General features: G+C 41.1%; 1 protein-coding gene across 5 annotated transcripts in view; it reads left to right on the top strand.

The window, feature by feature from the left end:
- NCOA6 (nuclear receptor coactivator 6) overlaps positions 1-20,736 on the top strand; it is a 91,044-nt gene that overhangs the window by 58,396 nt on the left and 11,912 nt on the right. For 3 of the 5 annotated variants that reach the window (XM_018057746.1, XM_018057744.1, XM_018057745.1), the window contains 6 exons: positions 1,719-1,865; positions 4,385-5,501; positions 8,033-8,154; positions 11,395-14,340; positions 17,263-17,331; positions 19,608-19,644. In XM_018057746.1, coding sequence (XP_017913235.1) covers positions 1,719-1,865; positions 4,385-5,501; positions 8,033-8,154; positions 11,395-14,340; positions 17,263-17,331; positions 19,608-19,644 — 4,438 coding nt within the window. The remainder of the gene's footprint in view (positions 1-1,718; positions 1,866-4,384; positions 5,502-8,032; positions 8,155-11,394; positions 14,341-17,262; positions 17,332-19,607; positions 19,645-20,736) is intronic. The other 2 variants (XM_018057748.1, XM_018057747.1) reach the window with 2 other exon arrangements.

The following is a 20,736-nucleotide window of genomic DNA, read 5'->3' as shown; positions in this document are numbered from 1 at the left end:
ACTTAAGCTGTTCCGCTGTTGAAAAAATTAAGGTTATACAGTAGAGCAAAAATGAAAGGATAAGTGTAGGGTTTTGTTGGGGAAATGGCCCTTGTGGTTTTCAATTTTGGTAATCCTAGTTAGCAAAAATATTATTAGCATGGTATTTGTTAAATTTGCTTAAAGTATTAAAGGGGAGTAAGTTCAGAAATCATTGACTTTTACAGTTTTATAATGCCAATGCCTGCTCCTTAGAGAGGGAATTCCACCAGTTATACCTAAAGGAGATTTATTTATTTATTTTGTAAGGTGCCTCTTGTATGAAGAAAAAGCAATGGAGCTTAATGTGTGAGAGGTAAAACGATTACAGTAAAACTTATCCATCTCCATGTTTATTATTTATTCTTATTAATCATTGATCTAGTGCACATGAATGTGCTTGGAGCTTTTCAGTAAGGTATAGAGAGTGTAATACTGTCACCTGATAAACATACCCCCCCACCAAAAGACACCCATTGCCTATCCAGAAAAAAAAACCCTTGCATCTTTAGTGCAACATAGCAAAGGCATGTTCCCATGATTTCTGGTAAAATTAAATCGCTCATCAGTCTTTTCACTCTCTTGTAATTACTTTTACTGACATGCAGGCTGTAATATTTGAATCCTAAGAAGTTTTGAGAAAATGCAAGAATGTTTTGGCTCCAAACTTCACTGTTCTGGGCATCTAGCCTTGGATCAGTGGGGGCTGGGTAGTCCCTCCTGCAAATGTGATTACTGATATAATTACAATGGAAGCATGCAAATGGGGACTTGTCACTGCTAAAGAAAGGACAAATGCATATTTGTCTACAAAGCGTTTTTCAGGACATTGAAAATTTGGCCCTTAAATAAATGGACTAATTCAAGTGAGCTTAGGTCTTGATGCTTTCATAGAGCAAATGATGTGCTCACCTAGGTGATCTGGCCACATCCAGGCCTATGTTATAAACAGTGAATGGGTTCTGAGATTCTTATTACAGATTTGTTTTCTGAAATTAAACCTTCCCATAAAAGAAAGTATTACTTTAGTAAGATTCCATTAGAGCACAGTTTTTGGTACCATAGCTGTCAGAATTTCAGCAAACCCTTTTGAGAGGAAGGTGTAATGATAAATTTAATATAACCTCACTTTGATGCTCCTATAAATTGTTGCTGATCTCTTGTCTCTTCCAAAGAGACCAGCACAATACAGGGGAGAAATTTTTCCACGAAAAAAATTGTCATCTATTCCCTCAGTGGATAAAAAAAAAATCACCTATCTATGCTTAATATCAGGACCCAGGTCTTTGTTTTATAGTATTTCTGATCAGTTTGTTTGAATATGAGAGAATTTAGTGTATTCCTTTGGTACCTATGTTAATGTAAAGGTTTGGGGTCCGTTGTATTACAGAAAAGTGAGCCCTAAACCTTGCTGTGACGTGGCCTCAGATCACATTTAGGGAGCAGATTGCCATCTTTTCCTTGGCATGTTCAAAGTGTAAATTTTTTAGTATTTCTTTTTCATTTTGACAATGCTCATGTAAGAAATTGTGTTGATTTTTTTAACCATCTTTCCCAACCTTGTTAAAGATCCTACCAGTGTGACAGAGAGAGCTAAGCCAGTGGAGACTTCATGCAGCTCATCCTTCCTTATTCATTCCACATCTAAGCAAGAGTATAAATTTGCTAGGTAACTGCCTTACTCGTTGTTTTCTATTAAGGAATGCCTAAACGCCTCCCACCTGGCTTCTCAGCAGGACAGGCCAATCCGAACTTTATGCAAGGTCAGGTGCCTTCGACCACAGCAACTACCCCTGGGAATTCAGGAGCCCCTCAGCTGCAAGCGAATCAAAATGTCCAGCATGCAGGTTTGTTTTCTATGACTTATTCAGCCAGCATTTATTGAACATTGTGTGGTAGGTAGACAACAGGGAAATACAGAGAAATGTAAGCCTTGATCCTTGCCGTTCGTTTCAGACCTATAAATATCCTTTCAGGGCAATAAATGTTATATTAAAAGTAGGTAAAATGTCTTGAAAAATCTAGAAACACCCTAAAGAAAGGAGATAAACCTAGAGGTAGAGCTGGAGTCAGCATTTTTTTTTCCTGAAAAGAACCAGGTAGTAATATTTCAGGCTTCACAGGTTATATGTTCTCTGTTGCAGCTACCTAACTTTGCTGTTGTAGCACCAGAGTAGCCATAAACAGTACATAAGAAAATGGGCATGGCAATGTTCCACAGTGCCTGTATGCTAATACAAAACTCTGTTCCTGAGCTCTGAGTGAATTCGCGTCTGTTTACAAGCTGGCAGTGGGCCTTATTTGATCCATGGATCATAGGTTGCTGACCCCTCAGTTAGTAAAAGGACCAAAGGTATTTCTGGCAAAGGAGATGGTGGTTACAAAGGCATGGAGGTATATGGCATTTTGAATAACTGCAGCATTTAAAATCTCTATAATTCATGTTAACATTGTATATGTTGAGTGTCTGAATTCTGGTGTACAAGGTGGTGTTTGAAGACCAGGTTTTATCAATACGGGTGTAATGCCAATAGTGTATTGTATATAAGAAGAAATTTAGGAGGCATATTGTGTACAATGGCTAGAAAATATTTGTAAGCAATATTAGCCGAGACTGCATGTATCTGGTTGCTATTAGGTATTAGCACATGATTAATCCTCTTACCCTTTCTCATAAGGAGTTTGGATTGAGGTAGTGCAAATACTTTCTGAGTTCCCATGCCCATTTGGAGTTAGTTTAGTTGTGTGGTTCCACTGTTAATTATAAATACTAAGGAAGGAGAAAAGTTCGAAACTTAAAGAGTTCAAACTACCTCTTGAAGGGCTAGAGAAATGTAGGGCAAACCATGACTTTCTCCATCTGCTAGTGCAAAACTAATTCCTGAGCTATGTAAATTCACATTCTATAGGAAGTTTTAAAACAGTAATAAAATCATTCACAATTCCTCCACATAAGCGCAGCTGTTTTATATTTTTATAAGGTGCCTTCCCCATGCACTTACTGTTTTGATTTCTCCGTTTATCCCATCTAAGATAGCTCTACTCTTGTCTGTCGTTTCCTGTTCTCTTACTCTATTTCTCTTATTAAGCTTTTACTTCTTCCTGTGAAAATACTTAGTCTGTTTGTTATTTTACTCTTGCCAACTAGACTCCATGGAGTAAGGGATTTGGTCTGTCTTGCTTACTGATGTTACCTCAGTACCAGAAGTGCCTTGCACGTATTAGGTACTCAATAGATGATTGTCAATTGAATGAATATATACTGGAATATTTAGTGTATATAGTATATACAGTGGTCATGGAATTCAGTTTAAGGCTGGTCTGGAAGATCTTAGGATTCCGGAGAAATCTAGATTGTATGAACAAAGGACAGTTTGTCCCTCGCCTCCTGGCTGGAGCATGGACTGGCTTGATGACTTCATTGTGGCTATGACTTTTTAGTCCTCATTTCAAAATGAAAAGGGTGGGGAGGAGATAAAATAAGCTAGAAGTTTATTCTGCAGAAAGGAAGAGAATATAAGCAGCTATAGGAAAACCCCAAAGACCTAACAGTAAGTATACACTGTGGCAAACCAGGAAGTGCTCTTTGTCTGAATTGGAAACAATTAAGACTAAAACATGTCCCATGTGGTCTCCTAGGGACTGCTACAGGAGAGGGTCACTGAAGCTTTATCATCCTTTATTGTCTGTCCTCTGTCTGCAGCTTCTTAATTGTCTGTCAGTTGACTTCCACCAGAGGCTCAGCTTCCAGATCAAGATTAAATAATTTTTACCACATTGGGGTGGAGGAGACCTATCTTTAGGAAGTATTAGCTGTTCTTTTCTTTAAAGTGCAGTATCCAGATAACACATCCATAACCTTGGAGAGTCTTAATTATAGTTTCCCAAGGAGCATTGTTAAACATCTTCTCAACTTTGCTGAGGTTTTCTTAAGAGGCTGAAGCACATTTTTTGTTTCCTGTCTTATCTAAAGTAGAGCTTATTTCATTACCCCATAACACTTTTCATTAATTTTCTTCATTTTAAGGTAGTTACAAGTTATTTTTAAATAATGAGATGCTACCTTTCTCTTTGTTTAGTCTAAGAGAAAGAAAACTATATTGATCTTCAAAATGTTATCAAGTTACCAAATAGGAATAAAGAAATGGTTTCTCTTTCTCTACTGTATGGTCACTGAGAATGTATGCCACAGTCACAGCCTCATACTATAGAAAACTCACAGAAATATGTTAAGCATAACACGTCTGTTTATGCTAATCACTGGATATGGGTGAGGGGTGTTTTTCTAATTAAGGTAATTTGAGAATCTTAATACCAACAAGATAATAGTATTTCTTTCTGAAACTGTGCCTTTTTTTTTTTTCAGGTGGTCAAGGAGCTGGTCCTCCTCAAAACCAGATGCAGGTGTCCCACGGGCCACCAAATATGATGCAGCCCAGCCTCATGGGAATTCATGGCAACATGAACAACCAACAGGCTGGTAGTTCTGGGGTTCCTCAGGTGAACCTGGGCAACATGCAAGGCCAGCCCCAGCAGGGCCCACCATCTCAACTGATGAGCATGCACCAGCAGATCGTGCCCTCCCAGGGCCAGATGGTCCAGCAACAAGGAACCTTGAACCCTCAGAACCCCATGATCCTTTCAAGGGCCCAGCTTATGCCACAGGGTCAGATGATGGTGAATCCTCAGAGCCAAAATCTTGGGCCCTCGCCCCAAAGGATGACCCCACCCAAGCAGATGCTTCCCCAGCAGGGCCCCCAAATGATGGCACCACATAACCAGATGATGGGGCCTCAGGGGCAAGTTTTGCTCCAACAGAATCCAATGATAGAGCAGATCATGACCAATCAGATGCAGGGGAATAAGCAACAGTTTAACACTCAGAACCAGTCTAATGTCATGCCGGGACCAGCACAGATAATGAGGGGACCAACGCCAAACTTGCAAGGAAACATGGTGCAGTTTACAGGACCTATGTCAGGACAGATGCTGCCACAGCAAGGGCCCGTGAACAGCAGTCCGTCTCAGGTTATGGGGATGCAGGGGCAGGTCTTGCGGCCACCAGGGCCCAGCCCCCACATGGCCCAGCAGCATGGTGATCCTGCTACGACAGCAAATAATGATGTCAGCTTGTCTCAGATGATGCCAGATGTTAGCATGCAGCAAAGCAACATGGTCCCCCCCCACGTGCAGGCCATGCAGGGGAACAGTGCCTCGGGAAACCACTTCTCAGGCCATGGGATGCCCTTCAATGCACCTTTCAATGGAGCACCCAATGGAAATCAGATGTCCTGTGGTCAGAATCCAGGCTTCCCGGTCAATAAGGATGTCACGCTGACGAGCCCATTGTTGGTCAACTTGTTGCAGAGTGATATCTCTGCGGGCCATTTCGGGGTAAACAATAAGCAAAACAATAGCAACGCAAATAAACCGAAGAAGAAGAAGCCCCCTCGGAAGAAGAAGAATAGTCAGCAGGATCTAAAGTAGGTTGTGATAGTCTTGTCTGAAATCTTACTCATTTATTTCTATGTGAACACCTTTTTTTGATGGAAATTTTTGAGCATGTATAAGAACAGTATAATGAAATTCCCCATGCTTCCGATTTTCAGCTCATCATCTATTTTGCATTCATTCATGTTCTTCCCATTACCTCTTGATTATTTTAAAGCAAGTTCACTTTAAGTATTTCACTGTGTACCTCAAAAAAATAAGGACAGGTTTTTGGTTTTTGTTTTCTGTTTTTTGTGACCATACAATACGATTAGCACACCTGGAAAAAACTAATGCTTCCTTCATATTCTCACATATTCAGACAGTGTCCAGATTTCCCTGATTATCTCAAAATAATTTTTTTTTTTACAATTTGTTCAAATAAGGGGCCAAACAAGGTTCATATATTGCAGTCAAATGATATATGTCTCTTAAGTCTGTAGTCTCAGAGGGGATTGTGCCATTGAGAGCCTGAGAAGTAGCCAGTGCTACCACACTACAACTCTACAAAGCATGTCAGGCTTATAACGACTGCTGGGGAACCAGAGAGGCTATATGTGTTTTAGGAATGAAAACTACTTATGGAGACTCCCTTCTGTCTCTCAAATAGAAATGTTTTTTTTGTGCAAGTGCCTTTCTTTTAAAGGCTCTTTATCATCCTTAGCAGCTTAAAACCTCATACTGAGATGACTAGACCTTTTCAATCAGTTACCCTTTTGGTAAAGATGAGTCTTTTGCAAGATCACAGTGGGAAGGGCAATTAATTTATATTTCGTTTCCTAAAGCTAAGTATTAAGTCATATTTTTGGCTTTGATAAAAAAGGAATATTGACTAAACTGGATTTTCTGCCTTTAATCACAAAAGTGAAATCCAGAGACATTTATTACCAGAAAATAATGACTAAGAAGTATAAAAGTGGGTTAATTCAAGTAAATTACTAGAATTACAGAAGAGAATAGGGGGTCTTTAGTTAATTAAACATAAATGTTTAAAATAAACCATCTATTGGATTGGCCAAAAAGTTTGTTTGTGTTTTTCCATAACACCTGGAAAAAAACTGGATGAACTTTTTGGCCAACCCACTACTTTTCTCTCAGTCTTCTTACAGTATGCCTTTGGTGGTACTATAAAACTATATCATATTCACTTTCTTCTTGAATCTTCTAAATCAAAAAATAATTGTATATTAGCAACCTGTATTTTTCATGAATTCAAAATTAGTAAACTCTTTGGTTATCTGATTTTTCCAATAGCTCTTTCTAAGTTAAATTCTTTACTACTATCAATCTGTATGGGAATAATATTTCTTTGGCAATATTTATTCCTCTCAGTAATCTAGGATTAACACTGCAAGGTTCTTCAGTTTCCATTAGTATAGATTTTTGGTATCTGTACCAGCCCTTAGGGATTTGCTTACTTGTTACAGCTACAGAATGTGGAAAGGGCCTTATACCACATCAGGGCCCCTAGGAATGGAGACAGTAAGTTAAAAAGAAGAGCGCATGCTCCCAGCTCTACCACTAGCTTACCATGGAATCTTCAGCCTGTTTTCTTACAGCTCTGTAGGCCTTTGTTTTGTTATCCAGTAACATGAGGTGGCTGGGCCTGAGATATTTTTTTAGCAGTATAATTCTTTGAAAGTAAAGAATACTACAGGAATCCTTACCTGTAATTGAAGCAAGAGAGAAGTCATTTAAGGAGCAAATCAATACAGGAATCTAGTTGTGCTTAGGACCTGCTTCAGGTTCTAAATTCCCATGTGCTAGAGCTTTTAAAATGGATTTAAGGTAAGGTTTATGAAACTACAGAGTACAACGAGATAAAATATTGTCTAAAAGTGGGTGACTAATACCAGGACAAAAACGAAATGAGGGCTGTGAGCCCTGGGTCTTTGGGAATGTGGGTGTTTCTTCATTTTTTTCCTTCTCTAATAAAATTGTAAGGTACACTTAGGTGAAAATGAAAGCATCCCAAAGCTGATGGGGATGTCTGTTAAATAGACATTCTGCAACAAAATTAATTAGCTTTGTTCTGGTATTCTCCGGCTTGCTTTGTTCTCTGAATACCATTTTCATTAGCCAGTCTGCAATTTCTTGCAAGGTGTTACGGATTGTTGGAGCCACCGTTGCAATATTCACAAAAAAAGAAGTCTGGATTCCCTGGTTGAATTTGATAGCTACCCCAAAGATAGTGTGGTTTCATAGGAACAGTACAATACTGATAACCCAAAATCAGGTCTTAAAACATTGGATGGATGGATAATGAAATGAAAATCATTATATCAGAATTTTGTAGAAAGCGCCTAGAGTAAATAGCCATTTATTAAATTAAGTGGATTTTAACATTTAATGAAACTGACAGTTTTTTTTATGCCAAATATTGAACATTTTATCAGACTAGAGAGATATAAATAATGCTAAGAACGATAATACAGATGGATTTATTCAGACATAGGGGAGGGGTTAAGCAGTTTTCATGTATAAACTGTACAACTTACTCTCAAACATGTAATTTATTTTTTAGCACCCCAGATACTCGCCCAGCTGGTCTGGAGGAGGCTGATCAACAGCCATTGCCTGGAGAACAAGGAATTAACTTGGACAGCTCAGGCCCTAAACTGCCAGAATTTTCAAACCGACCACCAGGTGATAAAATGTTAGCTAAAGTTTATATACTTGTCATCATTTATTTACAGCATTATAGGCTTTTTTTCAAGGAAACAATAGTGTTTTATTTTGTCTACTAACTAGACTAGTGATTTAAAGTGTCTAGTATTTGGAAACTTTGCCTTGTTACTTGTTAGTGAAAAGTTTCAAATATAACCTCTGAAAGTGTGTGTATGTGCATGTGTATGTATATGTATTTGTGTGTGTGTGTTTTGCTCAAATTAGTTTTTGTTATATTAGGTCCTCATAAAATCAAACTAAAGTTAGTTAGTGCCTCTTTATTCTTGTCAATACCAAAGGTTCTAGTTGGCATCAAAATGAAATAAGACTAAATGAAATGATGCTTTCACTCTAATCCTGCTTGCCTGCCTTTCCTGCAGCCTTTTCTACTGGGGCTTTCTCAAAGCAGAGAACTACTAGGGGTTAAAATAAGATTTTTTAATAGAGCTTTTATTATGAATCTTTAAAGATAAAAAAATAAGTAAAGAGTAATGAAAGAGACACTCACGTACTTCCTATCCCGGTTAATAATAAAAAGACCAGTATTGTTGAAATCCTCTGTATTGTATCCCCCTCTGATTATAAAATAATACCATCCTCTAAAATGTTGAAAAAAGTCTCCTAAAATTAATTCATTCTAATCTAGCTATTATAGAACTAAGGCTAGCTGCCACAATGTCTCCAAACCTGGTTACTATTAGCCTGAGCAGTAATTTGTAACTTTATTCCCCTATGAAGAAGACACACAGACCTATCGCATGCAGGCCACACTTATGTGTGTATACAAAGGATTCTGTTTTGTTCCTTCCTTTCTAGTTATTCCACATCCTTTTTGGCCTGTAAGTGGAAGTGATTTTGTAAGTTATTTTAGGGATAAACTTTAGTATCCTTAATTTATGTATTTTAAAAGTGAATAAAAAAAAAAGTAAATCCATTATGGCGTCAATACTATATGTTATTGATTGCAAATTGTTTGGGCATACCACACTTCCCATCGGTGAATTGCAGCAGCACAGTTGAGGCTGAGAGGTCGCCAGTCTTTGGCGGGTATGTCCAGAGGCATTGCAAACAGGAAGGCACCTTCTTCCCTCAGACACATCCGAATTCTATAAATCCCAGAAGTTCTCACACGTTATTGCTTCCTTTCTACAGTTTGCGAACTGGGAGCGTATAGGCTGAATTTGGCCTGCAGTATATTTGAATTGTCATGCAGAATCTGAAAGCAAACAGAAACCTGGTTTTAGATGCCTTTAGGTAGAGCATCCGCTCTGCAGTTTGGCTCTGTCCACAGAACTACTACTGTCTTATAGCAACCCACTTCTCCTCTACCAGTCTGGCCCCTAAAGGCATATGAATTTTCATCTTTTAATTAATAAATTTGGGTTTTGGTTATGTTATATGCACTGTGTGTGTCCTGGCTGTGCCTCTTCACCATTCTGCCACCGCAGCCCCAGTCTGTCTTCTTACCATTAGTGCTGTTTGGACTGCTGCCTCCAGCTTCTGGACCCTTTATAGTGGCCTTGCCCTTAACTGTTACTTTCAAGAGGCTGCTGTATTGTCTCTGCTGCTCTCTTTGGTATTTATGTTGTTTGATGCCCTAATTTTACAGACGAAGGCATTTGTGTCATAGCCCTGACATCAAGAGGCTGTGTAATTTCTACAGAAATTACAGGTTTCTTCACATGGGAACCTGAGTTAAACCTATAGAAATGCCATATGTTGTTGGCGTTATAAATGTAAAGAAGTCAGTTGGGCCTAAAACAAAAAAGGATTAAAAAAATCCACAAAACTTTAAAAGTGGGTTCTGAGGACTTCCCTGGTGGTCCAGTGGCTAAGACTGGACCCAGTGCAGGGGGCCCAGGTTTGTTCCCTAGTCAGGTAACGAAATCTCACATGCCGCAACTAAGACCCAGCTCAGCCAAATAAGTAAATAATTAAAAAAGAAAACATTGTACTCATTGGTGTCATGTCTGTCCTTGGCCAGAAGACATTGATTAGCTATTAAACACAGGGTGTGAACCTATGGCTCAATAGCATTTGATAGCTGCTCTGTGAAAATCTGGAGCCGGCACTTCTAACCACTAGAGCCAGCTGTCCTTATGCCTGTGCCTTTGTAAAGCTTTCCTAATATATTTTTCGTGTAACAGTGAAATAAATCTAGTTTGTAAAATTGTATCCCAGCTTTATGTCCACTTTTTCCCATTGAACCACCTTTATTCTTGGTCCTTGCTGATTATGTAAGGTTTTGGTTCTAAAATGCCAAATAAAATCTTCACAAAAGAAGGAATCATTTGAGATGTTGCCTTCTAGGAATCTATAAGGCATTGTTCTCAGACTTCTTTTCCCAAAGTTAGTTTTTATTCCTGAGGGCTATGCTTCTTGCTCACTTATTCTCCACTTATGGATTCAAAGACAATATTTCTCCAAATACAGTTTGACATGTAAAAAAGTAAATGGAAATTAGCATTTGTAATAAGAACTTCAGTGCCCTCATTTTATTTTCAGTGTGTGTATCAGCTTCTATTTAGCTCCTACTATTTATTAAACTGACTTACGTTGGAGAGACAGTTTAATTCACTGGGTTTCCCAAAGAAGCGAGCCTGGAGGGTGCAGCATGGTGTGTGAAGCCAATGGATTGAAGTGATTTTAAATCCTTCTTTCTTAAGGAATTGAACCCTAGAACTTTATATTTTACTTCTGTTGAAGGAATAAAAAGGCTATCTTCAGTGCTGGTATTTTCAACAAAACCAAGTCTTTAAAAAAATTAATCTGTGCTAAAAGAAAAAAAGTGAATCTTAAATGCATCATTCACAAATCCAGTGAAATGTTCATTATGCCTGCATGAGAGCCCAGTACTGGGTGGTCATCCGTGTGCTGTTGATGGAGTTGTCCTCATTTCATCTGAATGTGAGGCTGGCATAGACTTGGCCAGTTTCAGTGCATAGCACAGTACCTGTTAGAGTCTTAGTACAGTGATGCCTCATGCAAACCCTGAAGACTGAGGAGCTCCAGGTTCTCGATGCTTTGCTTTTTGCTTCCTGAAGCAGCGTGCCTGTTTGCTTATGCCAGAGAAGGAGGGGCCGCCCCTTACCCCCCTGGGAACGGGCATGCCTGAGCTATTTGTGCCACCTAGATGAGGATTGCTTGGCCATACCCTAAAGGTCACAAAGCTTTTCTTGCTGAAAGTCTAACTTCCCTGATTTTGGGGGCTCGTTTTAGGTTATCCTTCTCAACCAGTTGAACAGAGGCCACTTCAGCAGCTGCCTCCTCAGCTCGTGCAGCATGTGGCACCCCCAGCACAGCCGCCACCGCAGCAGCCGCAGCCACCTCCCAGCCAGCCGCAGTCTCAGCAGCAGCAGCAGCAGCAAATGATGATGATGCTCATGCTGCAGCAGGACCCCAAGCCCGCCAGGCTTCCGGTCCCCCAGAGTGCCCACCCCCCCAGGGGCCCGCTGACCCCGGACGCCCAGAGAGTGCCCACGCAGCCGAGCGGCGGCGTGCCTGTCATGGTCAGCCTGCAAGGCCCTGCCTCGGTGCCCCCGTCACCTGACAAGCAGAGAATGCCAATGCCTGTGACTACTCCTCTGGGAAGCACTTCAAGGAAAATGATGTACCAGGAGAACCCCCAGAACCCTGCCAGCTCACCACTGGGGGAGATGTCCTCGCTCCCAGAAGCAAGTGGCAGTGAAGGACCGTCCGTCTCAGGAGGCCCAAATAACATGCCTCCACATTTAGTGGTCTCCCAGAATCAGTTAATGATGACAGGGCCAAAACCTGGACCATCACCGCTTTCAGCAACTCAAGGTGCAACTCCCCAGCAACCTCCTGTAAATTCCCTGCCCAGCTCTCATGGCCACCACTTTCCAAATGTGGCTGCTCCCACCCAAACATCTAGGCCTAAAACACCCAACAGAGCCAGCCCCAGACCCTATTATCCCCAGACACCCAACAACCGCCCTCCTAGCACGGAACCTTCAGAAATCAGTCTATCACCGGAAAGACTCAATGCCTCCATAGCAGGACTCTTCCCCCCACAGATTAATATTCCTTTACCTCCCAGGCAAAATTTAAACAGGGGCTTTGATCAACAGGGCCTAAATCCGACAACTTTGAAGGCCATCGGGCAGGCACCTTCAAACCTTACCATGAATAATCCTTCCAATTTTGCTGCCCCACAGACTCACAAATTAGATTCTGTGGTGGTGAATTCTGGAAAGCAGTCTAATTCTGGAGCACCAAAACGGGCAAGTCCAAGCAACAGCCGCAGGTCTAGTCCTGGGTCAAGTAGGAAAACCACCCCAAGTCCTGGGAGACAGAATTCAAAAGCCCCTAAACTTACACTTGCCTCTCAAACAAATGCAACGTTGTTGCAAAATGTAGAGCTGCCAAGAAATGTATTGGTTAGTCCTACTCCTTTGGCCAATCCGCCTGTACCTGGGAGCTTCCCTAACAACAGTGGGCTGAATCCTCAGAATCCTACCATGCCTGTGGCCACGATAGGGGGTGTTCTGGAGGATAACAAGGAGAGCTTGAATATGCCACAGGACAGTGATTGCCAGAATTCCCAGGTTAGGAAGGAGCAGATAAACATTGAGCTAAAAGCAGTCCCTCCCCAAGAAGTGAAAATGGTTGTCCCTGAAGATCAATGCAAAAAGGATGGGCAGCCTTTGGATCCTAACAAACCTCCCAGTGTCGAAGAGAACAAAAATTTGGTGTCTCCTGCTATGAGGGAAGCACCAACATCGCTAAGTCAACTTCTTGACAACTCTGGAGCTCCTAACGTGACCATTAAACCCCCCGGGCTTACAGATCTGGAAGTAACACCTCCAGGAGTGTCTGGAGAGGACCCAAAAAAAGCATCTGTCATTCCCTCCCTGCAGGATCCGTCTTCTAAAGAACCCTCCAGTTCCCTAAATTTACCTCACAGTAACGAGCCGTGTTCAACCCTTGTGCATCCAGAATTGAGTGAGGTCAGTTCTAATGTCACCCCAAGCATCCCTCAAGTAATGTCAAGACCTGTCAGCTCTTCCTCCATTTCCACTCCTTTGCCCCCAAATCAGATAACTGTTTTCGTGACTTCCAATCCCATTACAACTTCAGCGAACACATCAGCAGCTCTGCCAACTCACCTGCAGTCTGCGTTAATGTCAACAGTTGTCACAATGCCCAATGTGGGTAACAAGGTTATGGTTTCTGAGGGACAGTCAGCTGCTCAGTCAAATGCCCGGCCTCAGTTTATTACGCCTGTCTTTATCAATTCATCCTCAATAATTCAGGTTATGAAAGGATCACAGCCAAGCACAATTCCTGCAGCCCCGCTGACAACCAACTCTGGCTTGATGCCTCCCTCCGTTGCAGTCGTTGGCCCTTTACACATACCTCAGAATATAAAATTTTCTTCTGCTCCTGTGCTGCCTAATGCCCCCACCAGTAGTCCTGCTCCAAACATACAGACAGGTCGACCCTTGGTCCTTAACTCAAGAGCCACCCCTGTTCAGCTTCCTTCCCCGCCTTGTACAACTCCTGCAGTTGTTCCTCCTCACCCCCCTGTCCAGCAAGTAAAAGAACTGAATCCAGATGAGACTAGCCCTCAGGTGAGCACCTCAGCAGATCAAAGCACTCTGCCCTCTTCACAGACAACCACAGTGGTTTCTCCCCTTTTGACCAATAGTCCAGGCTCCTCTGTCAACCGGCGAAGCCCAGTCTCATCTAGTAAGGGCAAAGGAAAAGTGGACAAAATCGGCCAGATTTTGCTGACCAAGGCATGTAAAAAAGTTACAGGCTCCCTCGAGAAAGGGGAAGAGCAGTATGGTGCCGATGGAGAGACTGAAGGCCAAGGGCTAGAGACCCCAGCTCCAGGGCTCTTGGGAACAGAGCAGTTATGCACAGAGCTGGACAGTAAAACCCCAACTCCCCCAGCACCCACTCTGCTAAAAATGACCTCTAGCCCTGTGGGCCCGGGCTCCGCCTCAGCAGGACCCAGCTTACCTAGCAGTACTCTCCCCACCAATGTACGCTCAATAGTAACCGCTCTGGTACCCTCTGAACTCATCTCCGCGGCGCCGACCACAAAAAGCAATCATGTTGGCGTAGCATCTGAGCCACTTGCAGGTGGCCTAGTGGAGGAGAAGGTGGGATCTCATCCAGAGCTTCTGCCCAGCATAGGTAGGTACTTGATACCTGGCATCATCTCGTGTCAATTTTTGATGACCTATCCCACCAGAGAAAGCATGGCTCCTTTTCTACTTGGAGGAAGAAGAGTGGGCTAAATGGCTATAGTGGTAGTTCCATTTATTTGAAGTACATTGGGAAATATACTTCCTAGATTCCCATGTTGTTTACATTATTAATATGGTTCTCTCTCAACTCCTAGAATAATGATATACCTTATATTTTTATAAAATTTTTCATTTTACAAAGAGGCATTTTTACATACATTACCTTGTCTTCACACCAACCATGTCAGGTAACCCTCATCTCATCCTACAGGTGGGAAGCTCAGAGTTCAGTTGTTCAAAGTCTATATGTGAGCGTCCAATTTAACCTTGTCTCTTAACGGTGAACAGCAGCTCCTGCAGGTTCTTAGCATGGTAAAGACTTGCTTTTAGCTGTTCAGAGCAGGGTTCTCATAGCCCCTTCCTCATTGTACTCTATCCCAGGAATCCTTCTGACTGGCTAGAGGAGAGCTTTCCAGAAAACCAGGTTTCATGATAATAGACATAGAAGGAAGTATCACAGTGCCAACCAACATTTACCAGCTGTTTGATCTTAGGCAGATTACTTTACTCCAAACTTGAGTTTCCTCCTTTGTCATATAGGGACAGTAGTAATTGCAAAAATTCAATGAGATACTGTATGTAACATGCTTAGCACAGGGCTAGAATATAGTAATCATTCAGTAATAAGTATTCTTATTACCAGTTTCTTTTTGATGAAGTCTCTTTGAAAATTAGACCATCCCATTGATGTATTTCTAGTTCAGATAATTTCCTATGTACTGGTAAGGTGGGCTACATCATAGGAAACATAGGTGTCTTTACATTTCCCTTCTCTTGGCGTCCCCCTCACCACCACCCCACGCCACCTCCCCACCCCTACACATACACATAATGTTCCTACTCCTGTGAGGTTTAAGTGGTACAGAAGCTCTGTTTCCCCACAGTAGAATCAGTCAAAAACTGCCAAAGCTCAAAGGACCTTTGCTGTATTCTAGGCCAGCCAAGAGCGCCTATCTTGTTTATGCAGCTAAAATGCTTGGAGGGGCTGGAGGAGGGGCGGAAAAGAACACAAGCTTCAGGACAGGATCATAGTTCAAGTTCTAGCTCCACTGATACCGATCATGGTTGGATAAATCCCTTAACCTCTTATAAGCTATGGACTTCACCTGTAAACTGAGATTGTGTCAATAATTCCTACCTCCCAGAATTGATTCATTGAGGGGCTTAGCATACAGGCCAGCACGCTGCCTCCTACAGAGCCCAGGAAAGGCTAACTCTCCTCTCTACCTGTTCACTTCAATACCAGAGATGCAGGGAGGGATAAAGGCCTTTAAGGAGTTCTCTGTCCTTGGAGGAGAAAGAGTTCATAGAGCTGGGTACTATATTAATAGATTTCTGGTTCTAGTTCTGTTGGTGTAGGTGAGCCCTAAGAATTTTTCAAACCTTCTAAAACTTTTTTTAAAAGAATTTTTAAAAAATAGATGTGACATAAACATGTTTTCCACTATTAAATGTTTCCATTCTACTTCCTTTCAGGTAACTTTGCCCTCTGGTACCAAGAGGATAATGATTTAGAAAATATTTTACCAGGGTCCTATGTAATCCTAGAGAAATACATGAGTGTTAGGGAGATGAACCAGTAGTTGGAAAGAAACCTCTCAAATTTAGATAAGATTATTTCCATTCTTTCTCAAAGGCCTTTTTTGATTTTATCTTAAAAGTGTGAGAAACCAATACTGGAGTAAAAAATAAAAGTTATAGTTTTAAGCTGTATTATATAAGCATCCAAAATAAATTCTTAACACAAATGTGTCATTGACTAAGCAGAGAGAGAAATCTGCAAGAGTCACATTTGCGCAAGAAGAAAAAACTTATATTTATCTAGGATGTTTAAGTATCAAGGTGGGAGGACATAACCTTGAGTGACTATGGCATATCTATGCCCTCAATCTTTACTGTATAATCCAAGAAGTTTCCATTCTAAAGTACATTGTGTATTCTGTTCCACTCCTCTTCAGGGGCCCAAGTTCTCTTTGTCCTTCAAAGCCTAATCTGATGTTTCTGCCTCTAGGGTACCTTCAGATTTCTCAATTTAGAACTGATCTCCCTTGCTTTGAACTCCCATAGCACTTTGTACTTTATGAATCTGCTTCATTTTAACATCACAGTTCATTCCTGAGTGCCAGTTGTATATATATCTTTAATATTAGACTGAATTTCTGATGAGCAAGAAAAATGTAATTTGGTCTCTAAGGGTGCCTAGCACGGAGCCTTGCCCCAGAAAGTTCTTGGTAACTGTTTGTTAGATAAGTAGATAACATCAAATTGATTTGCTTCATTAAATATGAATTGAATACCTGCTTTATGCCCATCACACTTGTCAGGTACTGTAGGAAAGTATAAGATAAATTATATGATTCATTTCAGTTCTCAAGGAATGTAGTCTTTAGAGGATTGAGGCAGTTTTTTCAGTGCTAAGGTTGGATGGTATAATTGTTCCTCTGAAAGAGGTTTGGGTTGCCTGCCAAAGTATGCTTTGGGGTTTTATAGAATACTGGACAGAACTTGACTCCAAGAAGCAAAAATTATGGGTGCTATTATCTTATGGCCATATCCTTCCTTGATCTTTGTACATACAAAAAGGAAAAACAGACTCTCCTCACGGTAGTCTTTGTTACTGAGTGTTAAAGTAATTAATTTTTAAGTCAGTTTCGAAATGTACTGTACTTTCAAAGTTAACTTCAAGTACTGCTTTCTAAGAGTATATGTATTTCAGCAGTTACTTAGCTCTTGATTCGGTGCTTTCTGCTTTGTTTAGAAAAGAAAGTTAAAGACCTGTTTCTTTCTCTTTTTTTACTTCTTGCCTTAGCTCCTTCACAGAGTTTAGCCCCAAAGGAAACTCCAGCCACAGCACTGCAGGGGTCTGTTCCCAGACCAGGTAAGGCCCATCGTGGAAAAATTTCTCAAGTGGAATTCATCACGTGTGAAGGAACCACTGCTGTTCTCAATGTGCCAGGAAATGCTGAAACTATACTTGCTTTAGGGCAGACTTTGGTTGAGTGGCAGCTTGTGCGGTACTATTTGAGGTTATTTTTCCCTTGAGCAGCTTGCTCTCTGACGCATTCCTGGTGTCAGCCAGGGAACTCAAGAAGGGCATCTCAGTGCCCATTGTCTGTCTGCTACCCAGCCGTGGGTGGTTTCCATTGCACAGTTTGCCCTGTTCCATGACCCTGCCCCCGTACTTGGCAGCTGACTGACTGGCACATGGTAACTCACTAGGGTGGCAGGCATTATTGCATTAGGATAGTAATTGGATTATCATCACAGAAGTGAAGGCTTGTTCTGAAAACCTAGGCTGCAGTGAGGTAGCCACTCCTCTAGAGAGTCAGAGTCATTTCAGTCATCTCTGGATGGCATTAAGTTTCTTCCCATGACCAAGATATTGTAAATAGCACTACGGATGGTGTTTCTGGAAGGTGGAGTCCATGGTAATCTGACAGATAACTACTGTGAGATGCTGGGTCAGCTCTGAATGCTTGAGGATCTTGATGGCAATAATAGCACACTGCCTTCATAGATTAGAGTGCCAGAGCAGATAAAGAGCATAGATTTGTTACAGTTTAGTCCTGCCTGGCTCTTTGCATTGTAGGTTATTGTAGGTATGCCCCCAAAAAAGTACGACTGTTTTCCACAAGGAGGTTAGAATCTCACTGACAATACAGTTCATACACTTGACAGAATTTTTTTTTTTTAATGTTTAATTTTGAGTCCGAGTTAGTAACAGTAAGGTAAGAATTGGGAATTCCCTGGTAGTCCAGTGGTTAGGACTCCACACTCTCACTGACGAGAGCCCAGTTCAGTCCCTAGTCAGGGAACTAAAATGCTACAAGCCACACAGAACAGAACAGTCAAATAAATAAATGAATAAAGTAAGTTTTTTTTTTAATGTAAGGTAAAAGTTGTGATTATTTTAAAACCTGCCTCAGGGTGCTATGTCCTATATGATGGATAGGACTTTCTATTGTACATTCTTTGGGTAAAACCAGACCTCTGGAAAAAGTGGTTGAAAAAAAAAAACGATTTTAACCACCCGGATATTTTTGCTCCCAACTACCCACGTGATACCTGAGAAGGATAGGAATGGAGCAGATAGATAGTTAAACTCATTTTTGGTGAGAAAAGGAACAGCTAGAAAGGGGAAGAGAATTCCATCTCCTGACCCACCTTTTTTCTCCAAAAGATGGATCTTTTTAACTTTGAAGTGGGTAAAATGGTTATCGCTGTTTTTTTCAGGTGAGGCATTGAGGACAGAGAGGTCAAAAAGTTTGCCCAAGGTCACATGGCTAACAGGCACTGAGGTCAAAATAACCAAGGCACTTTGACTTCATTGCTTTCAAGGAGTTTATTCTGTAATAAGTAGGGTAGGTTAGACATGTACACAGTCTGAGGTGCTGAATTCCCTGAAAGTGGGGGGATGGGGAAAGGACTCTTGGAGACCAGGTGCATCAGGGATGGTCTTTTGGAAAAGATGAGACTACCTAAAGGTGGATAATGGAGGAAGAGGATGTTTTCCTGCTGGTGCTAAGAAGCGCCTGGTAAATCCATAGCATGCTCATTTAAGCAAAACCCAGCTAGACAAATTACTGAGGGTTTCCATTTTTAGAGGGCACTGCTGAGAGGTTGAGGAAGAGAGGGACATAATGGGGTTGTAGGTGATACCTTAGAGTAAAGCAGTCTGCCCTCTAAAATTCAGTGGGGAAATCCTTTGGAGAAGAATACATCCTTAATGGATATTTAAGACATATTTGAAGATTACTTACTGTTCAAAAAATATGTCAGGAGGGAAGAGATATTCTAAGAATGAAAACACTCTCTTTCTACATGAGAGGAAGAGGATTGTTTTACTAACCTAGTTAGCTAGATGAAATACGAAGCAGGCAGTGTGAATTTAGTTCTGTTGATCCAAAAAGGATTATTTCACAGTATGGAGTAGAAGTGAAAATAGAATGAGTTAGTGTCTTATGCCTCAGACAGTCGAGTTGTGTCCACGCCAGCTCTGTCTCTGTACTGCGTTAGGGTGAGGATCCTGCCACACTTGGAGACACAGCAGCCTAAACACGGCATTTAGAATTCTCACAGATACCTAGCCTCTCCCAGTGGGCATATACAGGAGAAGCTCGTACATCTCATATCTGTTCTTTGTATTTTTAACAGAACTCGAGGCAAATGCTGCCATAGTCTCTGGACAAAGGTAAGATGATCATTTCTATAGACTTAGCATGAATATGGCATAAGCCTCTTTGAAAGGTATCAGCTTTCTCAGCCTTTAAACCTCTCCTCACCTTGGCCTTTTCCTTCACTCTTTGTACCAGTTTTTCTTCCTGCTAAAGTAGGGAGCTGTCGTGAGTACCAGCCTCTCAGAGGTAACATTTCTTTGAATAAAACTTGGTGGCCAATTTTCTGCCTTTTGTAGCTGTTTTGAAACTGAATCACATAACATTTTTCAGCACTCAGCGTAGTGAGTAAATAGTAAGTGTTCAGTATATAGGAATTGTTGCCATCATTATCATTAATAGTATTCCTTGCAATACCTTCTAAGTGTAGCTGTTTGATCCTCAAGTGAGAGAAAGGCAGATGGGCTCTGACCACAAAGCTCATGCTTTGTCTCTTGTACTGTGCTGTCCCACATAACCTAACAAGATGAAATATAACTGTAGCTTCGACCTCACTAGCCCCATGGGGAGGAGAATTACTGTATTAAAAAAAAGTCATTCCTTTTTTAGCGTAGGAGTGTACTAGACAGCATTTTAAATAAGTTGTCATGCTCTGTATCAACTTAGATTGTAAAACAGCTTCACAGTCATTTTCTCATTTAATCATCATATCTACCCTGTGAGGTGGTAATAATAGCCAATGTTTATTTGAATGCTATACCATGTCATATGTTGGGCTAAAAGCTCCCTAGATGTATTATCGCATTTAATTTTCACAGTATCTAGTAGGGAAGAAAATTCTGTCTTACATATAAGGAACCTAAAGTTCAGAAAGGTTAACTAAATCACCCAGAATCACAGGTTTAGTAAATGGTGAAGCTGAGATTCAAACTCAGGCCTTCTAACTCCAGAGCTCTCACGCTTAATGTATTGCAGCAGATAAGATGGGAATTTATAGATCAAGAATCTGAAGCATAAAGCTAAATATCATGGCCAGTAAATGCATGGGTAAGACTCGACCCCTGTTCTTCTGACTCAGATTCGTTGCTGTTCCTACAACACCACTCTGCCTGTCTAGTTTCATTTGGATTGGGCTTATGTTTGAATTCATTTGCATTTTTCAAAGTATA

This window comes from Capra hircus, chromosome 13 (genome assembly GCF_001704415.2).
Source record: "Capra hircus breed San Clemente chromosome 13, ASM170441v1, whole genome shotgun sequence".
Taxonomy (NCBI): domain Eukaryota; kingdom Metazoa; phylum Chordata; class Mammalia; order Artiodactyla; family Bovidae; genus Capra; species Capra hircus.
The sequence above is the reverse complement of the archived record's forward strand: the minus strand, read 5'-3'. Positions and strand labels throughout refer to the sequence as shown.